The 22718-nt window shown below is 29.9% G+C and overlaps 3 protein-coding genes across 4 annotated transcripts in view; 1 reads left to right on the top strand and 2 right to left on the bottom strand.

Annotated features, from left to right (window-relative positions):
- The window catches only part of LOC130899899 (sodium-independent sulfate anion transporter), a 38036-nt gene extending 25056 nt beyond the window's left edge, over positions 1 to 12980 (bottom strand). The window contains exons 1-2 of the mRNA XM_057810075.1: positions 12516 to 12980; positions 2735 to 2855 (exon numbers count right to left, since the gene is read on the bottom strand). Coding sequence (XP_057666058.1) covers positions 2735 to 2769 — 35 coding nt within the window. The 5' untranslated portion in view covers positions 2770 to 2855; positions 12516 to 12980. The remainder of the gene's footprint in view (positions 1 to 2734; positions 2856 to 12515) is intronic.
- LOC130899900 (cytochrome P450 9e2-like) overlaps positions 1 to 15138 on the top strand; it is a 32872-nt gene extending 17734 nt beyond the window's left edge. The window contains exons 1-7 of one of the 2 annotated variants that reach the window (XM_057810076.1): positions 9043 to 9222; positions 9802 to 10014; positions 10669 to 10832; positions 11204 to 11541; positions 11756 to 11915; positions 11970 to 12206; positions 14564 to 15138. In XM_057810076.1, the coding sequence (XP_057666059.1) occupies positions 9806 to 10014; positions 10669 to 10832; positions 11204 to 11541; positions 11756 to 11915; positions 11970 to 12206; positions 14564 to 15000 (1545 nt within the window). In that variant the 5' untranslated portion in view covers positions 9043 to 9222; positions 9802 to 9805 and the 3' untranslated portion in view covers positions 15001 to 15138. Of the gene's footprint in view, positions 1 to 9042; positions 9223 to 9801; positions 10015 to 10668; positions 10833 to 11203; positions 11542 to 11755; positions 11916 to 11969; positions 12207 to 14563 lie in introns of those variants that run through there. The other variant, XM_057810077.1, reaches the window with a different exon arrangement.
- A 1085-nt stretch (positions 15139 to 16223) lies between these two features.
- On the bottom strand, positions 16224 to 22334 carry LOC130900233 (cytochrome P450 9e2-like). Its single transcript, XM_057810733.1, has 7 exons — positions 21983 to 22334; positions 20600 to 20821; positions 20382 to 20545; positions 19669 to 19997; positions 18566 to 18767; positions 17430 to 17669; positions 16224 to 16739 (listed from the first exon to the last, which is right to left on the bottom strand). The coding sequence occupies exons 2-7, from the start codon at positions 20800 to 20802 to the stop codon at positions 16300 to 16302; spliced, it is 1578 nt and encodes a 525-aa protein (XP_057666716.1). The 5' UTR covers positions 20803 to 20821; positions 21983 to 22334; the 3' UTR covers positions 16224 to 16299.
- Positions 22335 to 22718: the final 384 nt, after the last annotated feature.

The raw sequence follows: 22718 nt of genomic DNA, 5'->3' as shown, positions 1-22718 counted from the left end.
TTTCCGACCTCAGAACGCTCGGAAATAATTTTTTTATTCAATTTTTGTTATATTTTTGACTCTTTCTTCATTATTTAACATTTTAAAAGGTTTCAATTTTCCTTTACAGCTTGTTCTGACTGTTCTCGTCCACTGACATAAACCGTTAAGCCGGTCCCGTTTTATTACGTTAATAGAATAGAAATAAAAGCTCTTTATAAAGCGGCATTAGTTTATATTTGTTTTTATACGCTATTTACATTATCTTATGACTGTTTTTATAGACAAAATTTCTTTTTGTTTGTTTACATTCCAGAATTCGAATTATCTAGAAATCTTTTGTATATAAATAAGTGGAAGTTAGCGTCCAAAGTAAATAATTTTTATTCTCGAGTTCTAATCGAGTTTAGTTGTTCGTTTTGGTACAAACACTCAAAAAATTGAGCCGATTTTATGACGAAGCGATAATTATCCACGTAGTCATCGCTGGGGAGCAGCACGTGTCCTCTCTCCTATTCAATAAATTGCTCGAGTAAATTGTAGGTATACAAAAGACGATATATCATAATATTTATTTTAAAATAACCTTGACCTTGCAATTAACTATAAATATCGAACGAAATTCTTCAAAACTACATTCTTTATAAGTCGTATTATTGCCAAAAAATATGTGAATAGTCTACGAGAGAATAATAATGAATAACCATGTATAAAGTCAACGTACTTTTACAATGAAACTTATTTTTTGTTTTTTCCGTATTCATATTTTAATAATTATTATCGATATATCTTAAGTAAATAAAATTTTAAAAAGTAACGCTAATAAAACATATATAGTCCGGCACAAAGGCACAAATCACTGATAAAAAACAGTGAACTATTAATTATAAGCCCGCATTACTAAAAAATGGGGACATAGATGGTTTGGTTTTATGCTCGCTGTGCCGCTTCTGCAGAGGACACCCCAAATCGAACGCAATCTTAATTTTCACCGACATCTGAGTTGTCGTACAAGTCATAACGGCGGAAACGGTGTACTCTAGGCCTCTGCTGGAGTGGTTGGTGCAGAAAAAGTGCAGACCACGTCAGTTTAGTGCCCGATAGTCAAACGGCAAACATCAAACATTTAGGCAACCAAGCCCGCAATACTAAATAATGAAACCACCTGGTACACAGATGGTTTGGTTTTCGCTCGCTGTGCCGCTTCTGCAGTGGACACCCCAAATCGAACGTAATCTCAATTTGCACAGCCATAACGGCCGCAACGGTGTGTCCTAGGCTTGTGCTGGGGTGGTTGGTGCAGACCACGTCACTCGATCCAATAGTTCGATATTGCGAAGATTTCCACTGCAGATTTCGTTGCGGGATTCCCCTTTCGAAAACAAAAATCACCGAACAACGCTGTAATTGTTCTAAAATCTAACCCGGCCCTGACCACCGAACAAAAAGCAATCGACATATACGCCTGTTACTTTTTTTTTATAGACCAGTCAACCGCGACATGCAAAATTGTTTTTTAATCAAGCCACGGTCATTCAAGATATTTTTATAAGTTTTTGTTTTGGTTAATTTGCAGGTTTTTCCGAACAAAACTTTAAACGCTTTAGGGTAATTCGATTCGGAGAAAAAAATCCGATTTAAATCAACAGATCGAAACGTACGAGGGTCTTAAAATAGAAAAAACCGGGTGGTCCTATTTAAAAAAATAAAGAAAATTGATTTTTACGAAGTTAAACTTTGAGCACTTTTTATATACACCCTGTATAAAATGAAAAATTTTTCAACACAGATTCAAATACGTCTGACCTTGCTAAAAGTAACCGAAAAGAAACCATTTTCATAACTTTAAGGGAATTCTCGTAAAAAAATAATTTATAAGGGTCTGCAATTTTTACAAAAAAATTAATAACTCAAAAAGTATGCATTTTTCGAAAAAAATTTTTAGACAAAAGTTTACTAAAATTTTACGTAGATTTCAAAAATGTATTAATATACAGGGTGTTACATACAAAATAACAAAGTTACAGTCGACTTCCGGTAGAACCGGAAGTGGGTCATCTTTGAGAATATTTTGGTTGAAAAGATCGTATCTAAAAACCCAAACGTAGAAATTGTCATGATTTTACTACGAAGTATTTTGCCATATACACATAGTTTTAACTCGTCGTGGGCCACCCTGTATAACCAGTATGACACGATGTTTTTCATACATGGATTTCGAAATTTTTTTACATGGAAGCATTTTTTAAGCTTTCCTCTTTGAACAAGAAATATTTAAAACACAATTTTTAGTAACATAAACCCAGACTTCGTTTTTTTCTAAATACATTATATAATTTAACTCTTATTATATCTCAAAATGGTGAAAATATAAGTGTACACCCAATATATTAATTATATTTATACAGATGTTATTTAATTTTAATTTTCTACTAAAATAAGTGATACGCCTATGGATTACGAATGCTTCATCATTTTATTACTCTCTCATACATAAAAATAGACTATAATATTTTGGTTAAAAAGTAAACCGGATTATTTTTATTGAAAAAAATCGGTAATAAAAAGATTTAAACATAAAATTTAGTAATCAGGCATAAATAACAATTAAAAAAATAAATAGTGTAATCGTTCGTATCCATATTCAAAAAAATTATTATCGAATGCATAAAAAATATTAACTCTAAAGAATAATGTCTAAAACTTGATTAAATAAAAATATACATTAACAAAACTAATAAATCATAAATTTTACCTCGAAAATCTGAGTCCGTTCTTGTTCGCAGACATTCTTCTTTTTTTTGAAACAATAAAAAACCGTCAGAAAACAAAATCGAGATTCCGACCGTCCGCGCTGTCGCAAGTGGTTGCTAAAACTGTAAAACGAAACGTTTAAATATGTAAATAAACAAACGAAGAAAATCCGCGCGATGCAATTATACCACTACCGGTAAATAATCGTCACTGAAGCTTCCGCGAAACCCGACCGGCATTTTGTAGACTGACAGTCACGTGAATTCTTTTATCGGTCAAAATCACCAAAAGGATCCGATTCATCGAAACAATCGACCAGATAGAAATCGAACGTTGAATCAATCGTTGTAATCGCTTAGAACGCACTGGTCGGATAGAATTGATAGAAAACACAACAACGACGATTTGAATCGAATACTTGTTGATTTGATTTTGAAGATTTATATCGTACTTGCGAGAATGGGTACTTTGAATGAAAATATGTTGGTATGTAATAAATAAAGTCAATTGAAGATGGAAAATTATAAAAACTTTTGTTATGATTCGTTAGATTAGAAAAATGTAAATGGAAAAGTTTTAATTGCATTTAACAATATAATGGTGTATTGTTTTTGTTTATACTTATGAATATGATATAAATAAAATGATGCATTTTTTAAATCTTTATGTTAAAAACTTAATGATAGTGAATTTATTTGTTCAATATAATTATTTCAGTTTGAATCACATTAACTATAGTTTATAGGAAAATAACATTTTTATCACTCCACGAGGTAGTCACAAATCGATAAGGAATTTTTTAAATATACAGTACTGCGCAAAAATTATTTCGCACCTTATTTTATTCACAAACACACACAACGAAAAGAATTTAAAAACACATCGTGCAAGAAAAAACTGAGAAAATTAATAATCTTGATGTTGAATCTGTGAAAAAATTTGAGGTTAAACCGTGTTGTTTCGATACCACTGGAGTTGTTCTTTTTTCACTGGTATCAATATTATTATTGTTAAAGTGCGTTATTTTGGATTGGTCTTCTTTTTTTATAAATTTGAGGTTAAACCGTGTTGTTTCGATACCACTGGAGCTGTTCTTTTTTCACTGGTATCAATATTACTATTGTTAAAGTGCGTTATTTTCGATTGGTCTTCTTTTTTTATAAATTTGAGGTTAAACCGTGTTGTTTCGATACCACTGGAGCTGTTCTTTTTTCACTGGTATCAATATTATTATTATTAAAGTGCGTTATTTTATATTGGTCTTCTTTTTTATAACTTTAATTTTAAACCGTGTTGTTTCGATACCACTGGAGCTGTTCTTTTTTCACTGGTATCAATATTATTATTATTAAAGTGCGTTATTTTATATTGGTCTTCTTTTTTATAACTTTAAAGTTAAACCGTGTTGTTTCGATACCACTGGAAGCTGTTCTTTTTTCACTGGTATCAATATTATTATTATTAAAGTGCGTTATTTTATATTGGTCTTCTTTTTTATAACTTTAATTTTAAACCCTGTTGTTTCGATACCACTGGAGCTGTTCTTTTTTCACTGGTATCAATATTATTATTATTAAAGTGCGTTATTTTATATTGGTCTTCTTTTTTTATAAATTTGAGGTTAAACCGTGTTGTTTCGATACCACTGGAGCTGTTCTTTTTTCACTGGTATCAATATTATTATTATTAAAGTGCGTTATTTTATATTGGTCTTCTTTTTTATAACTTTAATTTTAAACCCTGTTGTTTCGATACCACTGGAGCTGTTCTTTTTTCACTGGTATCAATATTATTATTATTAAAGTGCGTTATTTTATATTGGTCTTCTTTTTTATAACTTTAAAGTTAAACCGTGTTGTTTCGATACCACTGGAAGCTGTTCTTTTTTTCACTGGTATTAATATTATTATTATTAAAGTGCGTTATTTTCGATTGGTCTTCTTTTTTATTAATTTGAGGTTAATCGGTATTTTTCCTTCACCGTCGTTGGAATTTTTATAATTTATATATTATAAATAATTTTTATGTTGGATACATTTTTATTCAAAGTATGACCCTGATACAGTAGAAAATTTCCTTTGCAAAATTGTGGTTAGGTTTTTTTGTGGTAGAATTCGCACTCTTAAGTGTACGTCCGCCATCTATCGAGTGGGTACATGTGGTTGAATTATTCCCAGTCATCAGTTATTCAGTTTATGACGCAATAATCCAGAATTTTACAAGTTAAATGATGTCTGACATTTAGTGGACAATTTTTTACATAATTTTCATATCCTTAATACTGTTCTGTCCTTCATTGTGTTGAATTAAATGTCGCGTAATATGTAAACAACTTCACGTGTATTGTTATTTACTATAAAACAATCTAAACTATTATTATTGCATATAGTTACTTTTTCTAAAACCTAATTTTAAAAAATTATGAAAAACCTTCATATTTCTATTCAAACACAACCAGCAAGCTTGGATCTAATTAAATTATTTAAAATAATGTTTTTGAATGAAGTTAGCTCATTTCCGGTACTAATATACAGTCTATCGAATCTTTATTATGATACAATAACTAATTCAACGAGTTGTGTCATTAAATGTATATTTTTTATTGTCTATCAATACCAAACTATCTTCTACTATGAAAATATGTGCTAATGAATATTTTTTTACTAAAAAAAAACCATTACTTAAATCAAGGTCAAGTTTAATTAATACTATGTGAACTCTGGAAGATGGCTACCTTCTGAACGCTCTGTTTCCGGTTTGTTCTTTTTTCTATATAGTGTGTTATAAACCACACACTATTATTATAGTTATTTATTATTATAATCAAATTAGAAAAGAGTAGAAACGAGCTAATAATGCTCAAAATTTCGTAAAAAAACTGAATGTAAGTTAAATCTAGCCTCCACTTGTCACTTGTCATTTGTCACTAAATTGTATCAAATTAATAAAAATGACAGCTATCAGATAAGATCAAAGTGATTATTATAGAAAAAAACCTATTTAATTGTCGCCATCTCTTTTCCAAACAACGTATATCTGTACTTAAAAGTTAAGTTTATATATTTTACTTATGAATTATATATACATATATAGATTGTGTTTATTGTTTTTGTTTAATAACGTCAGTGTAAATATCAATTCCATCGATTTAAATTATGTTAAAAATTCAACAAAATATGTTGAAAACCTACGTAACTTTGTGGTTAAAAAATGATATTGATAAATATGGTAATAAAATAAAAGTAAATTTCAAAGAAAACGATATTAAAATTCATTCCATAAATTTTTTTGATACATGAATATGCGGTCGAATTGAAATAAGTATACGGAAAATTTTATATTATTACGTCACAAAATTTCTTTACGGTCCTGGACGACCATCATCATCCGTGTCAGATGACTACGTAGAGAAAAAAATCTAAAAGTTGCCTAAAACGATTATTTACATATATATAAACAAAAAGACGTTCCGCGCCATTCTATTATTCCTTTATCTTGTTATAAATGTGAATTTAAATCTAATTATATCTATTTCAATACGAACACAACCCAGACAAAGCTTCATATGAATTTCTTTCAATACAGAAATTTAAAATTACCGCGCTGTTTCAAAGTCGATTTGAACTGACGCGGTTGGTAGACGTTATCAGCGCAAGCGTCGGATACGTTAGACGGGAAACTAGTCAAATACATGTGGCAACGTGAAAAATATGTTCTTTATAATTTGGATATTTGTCTGCCATGAATAATAACCCGTAAATTCCGATAATATTATGATTAATTTAATATAAACAATAAAAAGGTCCATTTTGATATGGAATATTTGATGTGTCTTAATACATAAACTAGGTCAAGGTCAAAAGGGGTTAGGCAATTTGTAGGTTCGATTTTTTACAACGAAACAATTAGTAGTCTTGAATTTTTTCGCACTTTTTGGTAATAGATTAATAATATAGCAGGGTAGATTTATTTTTTTACGTAAAATCATATTTGGACGCGATTGAACAACTGTAAATGACATTTGACGTTCTATTTGAGGTTAGTTTCGTTGCGTAGAAGCTTCACATCGGAAAATTTTGAAATTAATCCACAAGATTGATTTCAGTGCGTGTACACGTCTGTCCGGATTTGTATCTTGACCTTGTGAAGGTCACGTAATATTGAGCTAAACTATATCGCATCGATTGTTAGCGTGTACACGCTACAGTTCAAAATATGGTCAAACAAACTTAATTTAATCACAATTGATGTTTTTTATTTGCTCAAAATTTACCACTTGCTAATTACTAACGTGGCGTGTACACGCAGATGCTAATGATTTATATTAATATTTTTTTTAAATACAGAATGTCTAAAAAATAAATATATAATAATTTTTTTTTCATTTATTCCATTGTTTTTTGCTGTTGTTTCAACATTTACATAGAGTTTTAAAAGCTTATACTATAAATTGGTTCTTAAAGACCACAAATTAATTTTAAATAAATAAACTGACAATTACGTTTTTATTTTTGGCGGTTCTTATGTCAATTTTATACAATCGAGTTAAAATCCTTTTGAAATCAGTTCGAAATGAAAAAACAAAATATTCGGGAATCAGGGGCGTCACGAACATAACCTATAAATACGGAATTGAATTCTTTTGGTTACGGATCGTTGAGATATGGAGGTAAATCTCTTTTGGGAGCAAAGTTGAAAATAATAGTTCAAGAAACTTCCAGAATGGCGCTGTATTAATTTAAAGTTGAAGAATTTAATATCGTAGTGCATTATTGGGCACGATTGGGGCCAGATACCACTTTGTAAGTCGACCCGTAATAAAACGAAAATGAAGAATGAAATTTTTCGAGATTTTTCATATACACAGATCGCTTTTTTTATCTTTACCCTACTTTTGGGTTAGTTATTTGTTAACGAAACATTTTGACTTTACAAATTTCACTGTATTATTTTCAATCCATTCAATTTAGTTCATAACGAAGCTATAAAGTAGTCGAAATAAAACATTTACTAAAATGTTAATTCACCTCAAACAATGTAAAAAATCAACATTCTCGAAAAATTGTTATTTTAAATTATTACATCAGCTCAAACACTATTACGCGTTAAAAGTTCCAGTTAAGGTGGTTTTTCTCAGAAATATAACTACTATGAAAATATTTTATATTTTTCATCAGCATTTGTTTTAATCAAATTGTTTAAATTAAATAATAAAAGATCAAAGTTGAATTTTGTTAGGTTAGGATATCAACATTTAAAGTAGGTAACTTTTACGAGATCGTATAAGTTCCATATTCTGACGCGCAGATGGCGCCATAAAACGTAATATAATAAAAACTCGAGTTTTTGTGATAGCGCTTGTTCTACTACTTCTTTCCTAGAGAAAGTGTGTGTTCTTGATCCATATTCAACAAATTCAGAGAGATTTTTGAATTAATTTGTTTACGGTTATACAATTTCATATTCAAACTTGTTTGTTGAATCACATGTGCGAATTTAAACTCAATATTCATTTAAATATTATAAAAGTAGTTAGTCCTTGATCTATTTTTGTTGTTAGATTGAATCAATTCATAGAAGTTAAACTTTAGTTGTACCCTATTATGAATTAAGTGTCGAAATTTATCATTTTCGTTTCTTACAAAATCTTTTATTAGAATTCGTATTTTTTTCACAAGTTATCAATAATAAAATGAATAGAACATTAACCTTTCAAGTTTTTCCAATATTATTTCAAAATATGAAGTCTCATACTTAAACTTTAACCCTAGCATCACCATCCGTACTCATTGAAATTCATTTTAATAAATTGCGCGCACTCTATTGATGAATTCCATAAACAATATAACGCGATTAACAACGTAAAAAAAGTAAACTGTAAATAGTTTCCGACACTTAGATTTAAGTCGCTAGATGTCACTACAGTATTTAATTACAAAACACTTTTCATTTTTGTTTTGTCTATTTTTGAAACTTAAATAGGAGTTGCAAGTAAATTATCGGTACTACAACGAATATAAAATTCCGATATTGCATAAAAAGTATCTACAATATACAAGGAAAGTTTTTATAGTGATAATAATATTATAAGCTTTCTTTTAGTTTAGCACGGCCTCTCAGCGTGATTAACTATTTTGAAAATAATATTAACTGTATAAATAAATGTATGATACAAAGTGTTTCATTTCCCTTAAAACGCTTCCTCAAATTGTTAAAAATTAAAATTTGTTTTCTACATTTAAAAAAAAACTGTTTATTAGTTTCTATGGGAATTTAACATTGAACGGCTTGTAAATAGTTTCATAACTCACTCTATTATTACTAATGAACATTGTTGAAGGTTTAATTTGATAACAGATAAGAAAACTTTGATATCATTTACCCCACATATTTAAGACTGCTACGTTTCCAATAATGTTTAATTTCATTCACTTGTATATCGAAGTTTTTAACTGATTACAAAGTGTTCATATAAGTAATCCACTTAAGGTCAGTATATTTTATTAACTCAAAGGTAAGCTTTCGAAAATGATATAAATGAATGTTCAAAGACTGAAAGTACATTATGTATATCGTTTTTTGGGGATTTCTTATTCAATGGGGATTAAATTTTTACTTCAACCCTCGGGGGTTACAAAATGTATTAATTGTCGTCGTAGCTACGTATAAAGGTATATAAATTATAACTCAACCACCTTTTACGTTTCTTTGAATATTTTCGAACCTATAATTGGGTGTAAATCGAATTCCTCAAAACAAATTGATTGGAATAAACAACTTAATACATATTTTTATAACTTCAATAGTTTTTTTATATGATAACATGTATATTAGTAAATGGATTTCAAAAATATTTATTTCTCATACTCACTGAATTAGAATGTACAAGAAGCTGCATCATTTTTAAATGTTCGGTTTCAAAGAAAACAAACCAAAAGAAGTTTGAGGTTAGGATATTCATATATTAGATTATACGAAGTTTTACAACAAACAAAAAAAAGTTGAATGAAATAAAAGACGTCTCTTTCTAAAAGCAGCATCGCACATTATTATGTTTTTAAATTTCAGAAAAATGTTAATTTCCATCATATTGATCTTTGTTTTTATTTTAACTGCTTTATTCTATTACAATGCGGTTAAACCGATGAATTATTGGAAGAAACGAGGAGTAATTCAAAGTGATCCTGTATGGCTCTTAGGAGATCAATGGAAACAAGTGTTCGGATTAGAAAGTATCGTGGATATGTTCACGAGACTTTATAATTTATCTCCGAATGCCAGGTAATGGAAAATAACGAAATAATCTATTGTAAATATTACTTTTTTATCATTATTTGATTTTTGAAATATTCTGTTTATTCTTTACAAATCTAATCAAAGAAAGGATAATGCACTTTGTAGTTTTTTTATTGAAGACGTTGATTTCCTAATCAGAATAAATACAATCGAATCAAATTTTTTTAAACAAAGTATTACAAAGTTTTTTCTAAATATGAATGATAAGCTGAAATTTTATTATTCTACCAGAATTTATTTCAACGAATACGTTAATTCAAATTTAACTTTTCTGTCATGATTTTCATTGTGTAAATAAGGTGTATTATCGCGTACGACTAACAAGAGGAACTCCCACAACGCCGCCATATTTACATATCAGCCAATCAGTAAAACGCGCGCGAACATACAACGGAAATAAAATCAATTTGATTCCTTTTAGTTTTAACAATTAATTGGGGTTCATTATGACATTTATTTTCGTTAGAATTTTGTTTTTTAGACAAAAAATTGTTGGAAACAAAAATTAATTTATCTATGACATTTTTTTTTCATCGAATGTATCTGTTTTCTAAACCTACCGTTCTAGTTCGAACTAAATACAAGATGGCGGACTTTAATTACACTTAATTGTAATTTTAAGTTTGGATATATTTTTAGATATTGTGGAATATATCAATTCACCACGCCAGCTCTTATGATAAGAGATACAAAGTTATTAAAATTAATTACTGTTAAAGATTTTGATCATTTTATGAATCACAAACCCTTAATTCCGGATGGTGCAGATCCCTTGTGGAACAAAAATATTTTCGCACTAAAAGGTAAAGGGATATTTGTTTGTAATGTTTTTTTTATCAATAAAACACCTTGCAGTTTACTTCAAATTCAATATACCGTCCACTTTCCCTTTACAATATTGTGAGGTTATATATGTTATACGGGGTATTTGAAAAATTAAAGTAAACGCCCTATATAATTGAACAGATGTACATACTTGTAATTAGAGTTGGTAATGTCAAAATGTATCAAATTAGTAGATTTTTCTAATATTCGTTAAATCTAATACAAGGTTACTATAGTTTAATTTAGCCAATATTTTAATTCAATATACAAGGTGTTTGATGTAAAAAACATTACGGATTCTATGAAATAAAATAATCATCACCCTGTATATACGTCTTAATTTTTTTAGATCATAGATGGAAAAGCGTGCGACCTATTTTAACACCGAGTTTTACCAGTAGCAAAATGAAAAGCATGTTTATTTTCATGTCCGACTGCGCACAAAATTTCGTTAATTATTTTTTGAAAGAAAGAGGAAATGGCGACGTAATCGATGTTTGTATGAAAGATATTTCGAGTCGTTTTTCTAACGATGTAATAGCATCAACTACGTTCGGCTTACAGGTGGATTCATTCAAAGATCCAGACAACGAATTTTATTATCGGTGCAAAGATATCACGAACTTTGCTACCCCTTGGAGGATAATTAAAATGTTAGGGTTTGCAACTGTACCAAGGTTATTCAAGGTCGGTTTAGTAGATCGCTTCTACTTTATTACATATTTACAGAATAAATCCGTTTGTGGTTTCGGTTGCTTAGTCACAACCATTTTTACTTATGATCGAGTTTGTTTTTGAAAATTCCTTTTTTTAATTTTCGTAATATAATAAAAGTCCTAACAATCCTATTTTTGTTAAATTTTCTCCACGATTTCTGAAAATTTTACGTATTAAATTTTAGTTTTTCGACGTAAAGTTTTTCGATAGCGAATCGAGACAATTCTTCATCAACATTGTTAAAAACAGTATAAAAATGAGGAAGGAACACGATGTGGATCGTCACGATATGCTCCATTTATTACTCGAAGCAAAAAAAGAAGTCGAACAGAAAAAAAAGCAGGGTAAAACTCCGGAATGTTATCAGCGTCGTGTAGTTTTAAAATTAAATTTTACAGGGTTAGATATAGAAGAAATCACCGATGAAGACATCACCGCTCATGCGATGATAAATTTTTTCGCTGGATTCGAATCTATTTCAACTTTAATGACGTTCATGTCTTACGAATTAGCCATTCATCCGGATATTCAGAATAGATTACGAGAAGAAATAGATGAAGGATTTCAACAGTGTAATGGAAAGTTGACGTATGAAGTGCTAATGAAGATGCCTTATTTGGAAATGGTTATTTCAGGTATGTCTTTAAAGTATAGAAACATTTAATGTTCCTTATATACATCCAATTCTTATCTAGGTTTTCGGTGATTGGAAATTAGTTTTTAATTTTCAAACTAAAATGGGGATTACTTTGCAACAAAACCGTATTAGAGAATTTAAGAAATAAATTGTTTTCATCCTAACTAACATAAAGATTATATTAGTTAAACACGTTAATCTTAAAAACTACCAAATTAAAAAATTATAAAATTACAATTTGTCTTGAGAACATCATTTCACTCGTAAAAATCAGACTTTAAATTAAATGAATAAGAGTAAATCTTACCAAACTGCAACAACTTTCAACACATGATGAAAATTTCACTTCACTACACTTTATCACTGTTTTTAAGTATTTAATTCTGAAAACTATTATCGTTTTGCAATTGGCGATTTAGTAGGAAAAAGTTAACTAGGTACAACCACCGTGAAAGACATACCGACGCGGCAATACGTCAACAACTGTGTTTTAGCGGGACTTTTAGATAAAAACGCGGGAAAGAAGCTCCGATATTTGGGATAGAGTGGGGCATTTGCTCTCCAACATTACCATTTGATTTTAAAAAATATCTTGAGAGAATTCACAACTTTGAAATAACTATGATGACAAAATAATTGTATTTTCGGGAAATCTCGTCGTAAAATATTATTTGGTATATTTGGTACTTATTTATCATAGAGTTAATATTAGAGATAGAGGTATGGAAACTCGTTCGAGTGGAGCTGCTGATTGAGAGAGAGATAAATAAAATCGATATACATATCTCTCTTTATTCGATTCTGATTGAATCACTATAAATACAATTTCGTGTTAGTTTAAAACGTCAAATGAGGTCACGTGGTATAATTTTGACTTGAACGTCATCTTAAATTAATTCAGCGTTAAGCTACAAAACGCTGAAAACAAAACTCTTGTCATAATACCCGATTTAAAAAATTGAACGATGTTTGGTTTTGACGCTGTATTATTTTAAAATAATGCCCCAATAAAAAATGTACCACGTGACCCCATTTGACGTTCTAAGCCAGCGTCGAGCGTCAACGTATCTCATGACATCAAATTTTCGAATGGTGGAGAAAGAAGAAAAACAAATTATGATTATAATGTCGAGTAGAAAAAGATACAGGATGGTAAACCGATTCTTTCACTCTCTCCCCTCTCTACCTCTCTCTCCCATCACTCTCTCTCTTCCAATAGGTCCCTAGTAACGTGGTTTGAAACGTCGGTCGTATTGTCGATGCGGACAGGCATTTTATTTCGTTTGTATTGAGAAAATTGATTGTTTAAAGCACTTTTTTCATTGTAATAAATATCTGTTCAAAAAAAATGAAAATACTTAAAAGCAACTATGTTTGTCCTCCCCATACAAAATGGCGGATGGTTGTGACGTCATCCCGAAACGACCTATTTCATTCTCATGCTCTGTCTATATTTAATATTAACTCTATGAATTATGTGCAATCCAGTATTACAAACGAATAAGCACACAGAACCAAACTATACATTTTTTCCTATCAGCCATAAGCGTCTTATTTTCGTCTCAATATTTTTAGAACAACGTAATTTTCATTTTGTTAACAATTTGAATAATTTAAGATGCTAATTTGATGACCAGTTAGGCAGAAACTAATTCTACCGTAGTAACTTTGCTAACGAAGACGATCTGACAACATCGCAAATAAAATTCGGCGCGTTACCTGTCGGGAAATATAACACAGACCATAGACACAAATGTTAAAATCAATGTTCTTTATTGTTTCTTCTGTCTATGGTAGTTACAGTTAAAAATGACATGTTGCTTTTGTCCGAGCTCGAACAAGATAAAAGAAAAAGAAGAATATTGATAAATAAATATTTATTAACCAAGTTTTATTATTTTCGATTATTTACATAAACATACATTAATTTTTATATAGAGTGAGGTTTAAACTGAAAAAATAATTTTATTTTGACGGTAATTATATATACTGTTGAAAAATTAATTAAACAGGTGAATTTTTTTAAATTAAAATATACTGAATAAATATTTTACTGTAGATTCAATTCACTAGGGCAAAGTTTAGATGAAAAAAAGAAAGTTTAGCTTAAAAAATTTCAGTACTTAGCAGTTCAATACCGATTTTCTTATAATATATAATTTCTTGACAAAAAAATAGATTTTTTTAAAACATATTTTAGATGATTTGGTTTCTTGTTTTATTTGGTGATATAAATCCAGTTCACTCTCTGAATTTAACGATTCAGTTCATTTTTGATTAAATTACTGTGTTTACTTTTTGGAAAATAAGCATTTACACTATATTTTGGTATTTGTTATAAATCCTTATTCACAGAAACTCTTCGAAAATGGCCGAACTTTCCAGAAGCCCACAGAGTTTGTACAAAAAAATACGTAATAGAACCAGAATATCCCGACGAAAATCCTTTGGTTATAGAAGAAGGAACAGCCATATTATTACCCGTATTTCCAATCCAACGTGACCCTAAGTATTTCCCAGATCCAGATCGTTTCGATCCAGAAAGATTCAGCGAAGATAATAAAAACGCTAGAGACTTTTACTGCTATATGCCGTTCGGATTAGGTCCTAGAAATTGCATAGGGGCGAGATTTGCGAATCTAGAAGCCAAAGTTTATTTCGCATACGTTCTGCACAGCTTCGAGATAGTTCCAACTGCAAAAACTGTGATACCTGTTAAACTATCCAACCAGAATTTCAATGTTCACGCCGAAGATGGAATAAATGTAGGTTTGAAACCTTTATATAAGTAGTTAAATTTTTTATACAAACTTTATATAGTTATCGCAACTTTAGTTATTAGGTCTACCTTTATTATCAGTTTATTCGTAATATCTTCCATTTTATTTTATACATTTGAATTATTTCGCCAATAAAAAAGTATTTCACAAGTTTTTTTTATCGTTATCACCCTTCCAGATAAGTGTACAGTTTCCTTTAAGGAAAGGCTTTTTCATTCGATTCTTGTGATAAAGGAATTTGTTTTTTTTTATGCTGATAACTCAGTTTAAATTTACTTTTTCAGAATGTAAGTTTGCGGTTTTAATTAATTAAAAAACAAAATATGAAAATCCACATAAAAATTTGAAAATAGCGCCACGTTGCAGGATTATGTCCAGTCGTTTCAAATGAAGCAGTGACCGTCTTCTTTCAGACGTATTGTGGACATGTAATGAAAATATCACTTGAGCTAATTCGTCTCACGAAATAAGAAAGAAACGACTAATTGCCATACACTGATGTATGTTAAGTTGCCTATAGTCAATTCCGTAATTTTAGTCACAGAACATACCCTGAGAAGAAATGCTAATTTAGTTGTTATTCAGTGAAAACAACATGGCGCGGATTTGCGATACCAATGCCCTCGATGGTAGGTGGCAGAACTAATCTATTTTCGAGGTTCATTTACAACAAAGAATATTCTATGTTATTCATTTCCATTGAGTTACGATTTCGCAGTTTCCTGAATTCACGATAAAAAATAAAAACACCTTTGAACTGGGACACGTTTATTTACGACATAATGTTTACAAAAATTTTCAATTAAATCAAGAAAAATTAGTAGACATTATTACAATATCTCTTTTAAAATGAAAATTGACAAAATATATATTTTTAGTGAAAAGTGTATATGTTAATACATAGTAACCAGAGATAAATGTCAATACAATGACATATCACCTACCTTTGTACAGAAATCTGTAGGAAATGTTGCGGAAATTGATGTCTAATGACATATTGACAGTAACGACACAATTTTATTACACTAACGTCACGATTGACCGATGACAGAAGTAGATATGTAAAAAAGAAGAAGTGTTAATAATAAAGTTTATTTATGTTTTAATTTTTTGGTAACATGTGCATAAGTAACTTAAAAACTACAGAGTGAATTACTTTTATCAAAAATATTCTTTCAGAATTGTAGACTAAATAAATCACAATATTTGAAGAGATGAAAGAAAAATAAATAAAGAACATTGAAACGTACGTTTATTTTATATAAAATAATATATAGGAAAACTTATTTAATAAACAAATAATGGAAATGATTATATTTTTTGTAAACGGTTCATGGCAAACCAAAAACCACCCTCTGCTGTAATATTCAACTTCGATTTCGATATCTTCAACGGAATTTGAGTTTTTGCTGTTGGTACTAGTTCAAAATTTAACAGAATATGGAAAAAAGCCACTTTAACTTCCATTAAAGCAAATCTTGATCCAATACAGTTTCTCGGTCCCACCCCGAAGGGTATGTACGTATAACAATCAATATTTTTTTTATTTTCATCGTTAAATCTTTCCGGATCAAAACGATCCGGATCGGGATAGTATTTAGGATCGCGATGTATTGCAAAATTTGGAATCATTATCGGTGTACCAGCATCTATACGAAGAGTCGTTTCTTCTGGAGTTTTAGCGTCAATCGTAAAAGGTTGGGTACAAACTCTATCTGTCATAACAGCAATCGGCCATTTTCTTAAACTTTCTGCAAATAAAATAACACAAATTAAATATTTTATTAGATAAATCCATCTAAATATATATTTTAATAGTACAGGTACATGGACGCGCGTTACGATAACCATGTTATCATCCTCAGAGAAGTTGTGTTTTACCTTCAGTCTCTGAAGATGATAACTTTGTTATCGAAACGCGCGTCACATAGCGTAATTATTGGTGTAAACTATCGTTTATACAACTTCCGATTATATATAGAAGTTTTTGATATCGTTAACAAGTCGAAATACATATTCTACCCTACTATTACTTGCCCTTATCGTACTCCACTGGTTGAAGCCATGAACGTTCATTTAAAATAACAGTACCTATACTTCCCTCCACTTTTAATAAAAAAATCCCATAACTTGATTAGGAAACATATTTTAGCCCAATCTCATTTGTATCGATAATCGTCTTGATTTAAGGCCCCTTCTAATTGAAAATTAGTTTTTAATTCTACGAAAATTAATTTCAATCATAAGAAACCCAAAATCAAAAACGATTCTCAAGAAAAAAATACGAAAAGTTCTGACAAGTAATAATATCAAGAAATATTACTTTCAACAGTCAAAATATTATAGTCAAAAACCACCATGTATTATCCAACGTTTATATTCAATTACAAAGCAATAATAAACTATGTTAGAGTGAGTAAAAAATATATTATTACGTTTACCTGATACGACCATATCCATATACTGCATTTTTAGAAGAGCTTCGTACGTTATTTTCCCGTTACATTTCTCGAAAGTACTACGGATTTCTTCCCTAAGTCTATCTTGAATATCTTTATTTATTGCTAATTCATAACACATGAAACACATTAAAGTAGAAACGGCGTCGAAACCAGCGAAAAAGAAAACCATCGCATGTCCCGCTATATCTAAATTAGTTATTTCTGTAACGCTACTGGTTCCTGAAAAAAATTACATTTTTCTTAAACGCCACATTTTGGAAATAGTGTACCAGCGCGAGGTGTATATATCCATTTCTACTCTAATTAAAATTATTCGTAACATCAAACAATTTCTCATGTTCTATTTAGAAGACAAATAAACTACTAGTGTAAACACCATGATCATTAATATCGTTTATTCTGTCATTGAAATGTGTACGTTCCATAATATTAACAACTTTCGTATTGGTACTGTAGATATAATAAGCGATCTCTCGACTTCATAAATGAAATATACTGTGTGTTGTTATAATAATAACCCAAGGTTTCTAGGAATTTCAAATTTTCACGTTGAAATGGAACTTTTAGCGGTCATATATTCGATTATGAGATGGAACGTACCTAATATATAGCAAATACAACGTGATTTATTATGATTTTATAAAAAAGAAGAATACAGAACTGTGTATTAAAATTAAAACATTTTTCAATTCACTGATGAAAATAATAGTTGTCTTATTATTCTAAGCTCAAAAGACATTGTTTTTTTAAACATTTATATTGTATAAAAAGACATGAAATCATAGATTACTCATGTATAATGGAAAAAAGCTAAGTTAACTGGAAGTAGGAAGAATTTCTGGAATTGGTTGGTGATAAAGTTCACCTTCCAGTCTCTAAAAACGATAACTTGGTTATCGAAACGCGCGTTAGATAGTTTAATTGTGTGTCGGTGCAGTGTTAGTGTAAACAGTGTGTTCAGCATGTAAGTATTGCATAAATACATATATGAGAAAAGAAAATCTATAATTTATTAAATTCAATTGAATATTTTCATATTTAATCTAGTTTTAGTACGAATTACCGCGATTTCTAAATATTTTCGTTCAACTTTTGGAAAAATAATGTAGATTTACCTAATTCAGCTTCTTCGACCACAGCAAAACCGACATCAAGTGCCTTTTCTTCTTTTTGCAAATTACCTTTCCTAGCTTCCATTAGTACATGCACTACATCTGGTCGTACAATTCCTTTTTCTTCCCGCATTTTTATTGTTTCGTCGATAATATTAGTAAAGAAAGTTGTAATTGATCTGCTCAAAAATCGAAGTTTTATAAACTGAAAATATTGAACGTGTATTTATATATTTTCGTAATCAATTATTGCTTATACAATTGTATAATGTATAATTGAAAATATATTGCTCACTAGATTATCTAAATTGGATAAGTTATTAGCACAAGCTGAAAATTGAAAATTTTTGTTGTTTTAAAGACTTTACAAAATTAGTGTTTTACTGTAGCGGCAATAAAAAGTCAAAACAAAAAAAAAACATTAGAATGTAAACCTGCTAAGTACATTTTTGATCTCAAATGCTTTATTAATACCATTGGAAAGAAAAAGAAACGCCCCATCGTGGGTTACTTCGAATCAAGACTGACGATCGAATCCATAAGATTCAAACTTTCGCGCTTAAATTCATCGTTACCGCCATTTTGAACTTAGTCTTTGTTGCTGTCACTTAGTGCTCACAATAGTCACAATAATTAACGGTTTTTGTGTTTATTTTGGGTTCATTAAATGATTAGTGATAATTATTAAACATAAGTAAGTACCTTTAATATCTGTGTTGTTTTATTTTTGTAAAATTTACCAATATTCAAGTAAAAATGTATTTTGAATCATAATCGTAAAAGTTTGTTATGCTGGGAGTGAGCAAACAACAAAACAACTGTCAACATTTTTGGGGCCGGTTTTTTGCAATTTATATACGTGGATTAAGTCTATGTTTTGTTTTCCTAAGAGATTTGATGATTGTTTTCTTTTATTTGACACAATATACGTAAAAAAATCTACTAATTTACAAAATAGCTTGTAAAACATTAGAAAATAAGTTGTATTCGTTAATTGGACGAACTACTTTGTTTTTTTTCGTTCTAAATAACAATTAAAAAGTTTTTTCTGTTCTGTGAAGGAATATATTGATGAATAAATATAGTTAATAATAGAAATATCTTACTGCACACAGCTTAGGTAAAGTTATATATAAAAAAAATTTCATGGATTTCCAATACGTAAAATTGGTAACATCTTTTCCCATCATGAAAAATTCATTTTCGGGATCTTTTAAAGAATCCGTCTTAACCCCAAAAGCCGTCGTGGCAATTACATCATTAGTAAATCTGGAAAAAGTATCTTTCATTTCGACTTCCAAACTATCTTGATTTTTATCCAGAAAGAATTTGGTAAAAGATTGACCACATTCAGACATTAAAATAAACATCGCTTTCATTTTGCTGCTGGTAAAAGTTGGACTGACAACAGATCTCATGTCGCGCCATCTTTTACCTACAAAAAAGTGAATAGATATTATAAATTATATACACTATCGGTCACAAGTTTTTGCCCGCTTTATAGTTTACGTGATATACAACAAATAAAACCAATTATATACGTTTTGCTATTTATATTTTTATCATATTGACACATAACCTTATTTCTTCCAAAACATATGTTTTATATCCATAGAAAACGGCGTTTATTGACCCCATTATACGCCTAATTCGATTTAAATCGTAACCCATCCTTCGTGCAAAGCTGTGCAATGAAGAAAATTAACCGTCGGAAGATTTTGATATCATTTTTACGATATATAATTGGGGTATTTCAATTTGGATTAGGTCGGGGTTTAACATTATTCATAAATTGATATTGTGGTGTATATTTACTCACCTTTCAACGAGAATAAATTTTTTCCAAATAAAGGATCAGCTTCCTCCGGAATGACTCCTCTGTGATCGGTAAAATGATCGAAATTTTTGACACAAACTTGTTTTATTAATTCGGGATCTTTGATCAGTAGCGTGGGTACAGAAAATTGATACATACCGGAATACCTTGAAAGTTACGAATATCAATTATGGTGATTTTATAAAATTAATATAATCTACCTGCTACCAGGAACAGCATCGTACACGTATTGTGTTAAATCAACAAAACTGTGCTTCTTGAAGACTGTACCCCAACTGTCTCCAAAGAACCACCACGGATTAGTTTGAGGCACATTCAGTCTTTTCCAATAACTCATAGGTCTGATGAAAAAGTAGTAAAAGAGACCGAATAAAACAGAAGCGATTAGCAGTAGTTGCAACATTTTGTTGGTTTTAAATCACCTGTAAATATATACCGTGTCGATAAAGAGAAAAATATTTATTTCGTGAGAAAACTCGTCCCTCCAACCATCCACCCCCGGATAGATCCACGAATGGGTGCGAAGAAGGATATTCCATCAACCCCCCTGTCATTTCGACAGGTCCTCATCTTCTATGGGAGACTCTGGGAAGTCTTATCTTTTTATTAGGTGTCTAGGTGTCCTCTTGTAGGTTATGTTGTAGGTTAACATTTTTTTCGTCAAAACAGTTACGTTTTGCTTATATTTGGTTCCAAAAGTTTTAATACATAATCCAATTCCCGGTGATTGTTGTATAATTTAGTTTTTTTCTTATTTTCGATACATAGGATCGATACATTTCGATATATCGATACTTTTCCAGCAAGCTTAACCATCTGTACTGAATTGTTTGTTTGCATACAGTTGACGTATAATCCTGTGTGATTTTCTTAAATAAATTTGTGTTTTCTGAAGTACTTCTTTGTAATTTTATTTAGACAAAGAACAAATAAACATTTTGCGTGCAATAATTGCTCTAAAATCCAAAGAAATACAATATAAGACATGACGCGCTCTCTGCCGAATACATATATGGTGACGTAACATCCGATTTGACCTTGTAAATGAGTTTTCCAAACATATTTGGACTGACTGTCTATAATCGTTAAACACAGAGATCGCAGTAGTGTGGATTCGGTGACAGGTGACAGATATTGTCAACGTACACTAGTGTGATTCTAAACACCGTTTTTTTTTTTGTTTTTTTTTCATCAAAACTATGTTTTTCCATAATCTGTATTTACGCGAACTGTTAACCGTCGGATGTTAATATCGATTATCTATGAGAATGATGTAAGCTACAAGTTGAAATATACACATCGACAACGTTTCATTTTCCCTCCCAACTCTAATAGCTTCGAGGACATTTGAATGATTTAAAAATAGTCTGCAAAAGATATCGTGTCATCAGTAGTAAAAAATTTATTAATCAGAAAAACTGAAATTGTATTGAAATGATAAAAGAAAATATTTTTTAATGATTTAAGAGGAAATGATATAATTTACTTAAAATACCGTTTTATAATTACTCGAACTAAATAAAAATTTTAGATTTCGCTTTTATAGTTGAATAAAACTAAAAAATACATAAATATATAGATACCTTTCATCAAATATTTCGTTTGTTATTTATAAACAAACTAGTAAACAGAAACTCTTGGAATGTAATGATGTTGTTTTGATATTTGCAGTCCTAAACCAAACAACAAATATTGCTCTTTATTCAAGGTTAACGTTGACGACAACTTTTATAAATAGACTATCATAAACGGAATTAACAATATACGAAGATTGTTTTATTTTGGCAAACGCCACAATGAAAATTACAATTTACCAGTACCAATTTATCGGTAAATCAACTATCTACAGTATATCTGGTCTAACAAATTAATATTATAAAGATTTAAATGCGCATTTAAAAATAGGGTAAACTAAAAATTTTGACGTTCGACGCAGGCTTAGAACGTTATATGAAGTCACATGGTATATGTGGGATGTGTCGATGGGAGGGGCTTATATTATTATATCGTTAAAGTTACTGATAAAATATTTACCCCGTAGTTTATTGCACTTTTTGAAACTCTAATAAACAGCTGATAATATAGGTTATAATACCCGATTTAAGAAATTAACATGAAATTACACCCCAACGGATTATCAAAATCATTGATGCTAATTTAAAAATGGCCGCCGTGACGTAACCATCTGTGTTCAGATTTATTCGTTTCGTGAAGTTATTTTTTTGTTTTTAGATATCATTTTCAGTTTTATTGTGAAAGAATTTTTCAAAGAGTTTCTATTTAAAGGAAACGTGGACACAGAAATATATCATTTCATTA

This window comes from Diorhabda carinulata, chromosome 12 (genome assembly GCF_026250575.1).
Source record: "Diorhabda carinulata isolate Delta chromosome 12, icDioCari1.1, whole genome shotgun sequence".
Lineage (NCBI taxonomy): Eukaryota > Metazoa > Arthropoda > Insecta > Coleoptera > Chrysomelidae > Diorhabda > Diorhabda carinulata.
The sequence above is the reverse complement of the archived record's forward strand: the minus strand, read 5'-3'. Positions and strand labels throughout refer to the sequence as shown.

Coding starts and splice junctions, on each gene's coding strand:
- LOC130900233 (XM_057810733.1), bottom strand. CDS start 20,802: ATGTTGCAACTACTGCTAATCGCTTCTGTTTTATTCGGTCTCTTTTAC. Junction 18,768..19,668: donor CTTTACCTAAGCTGTGTGCA/GTAAGATATTTC, acceptor CAATATTTTCAG/TTTATAAAACTTCGATTTTT. Junction 17,670..18,565: donor GGTCGAAGAAGCTGAATTAG/GTAAATCTACAT, acceptor AATTTTTTTCAG/GAACCAGTAGCGTTACAGAA.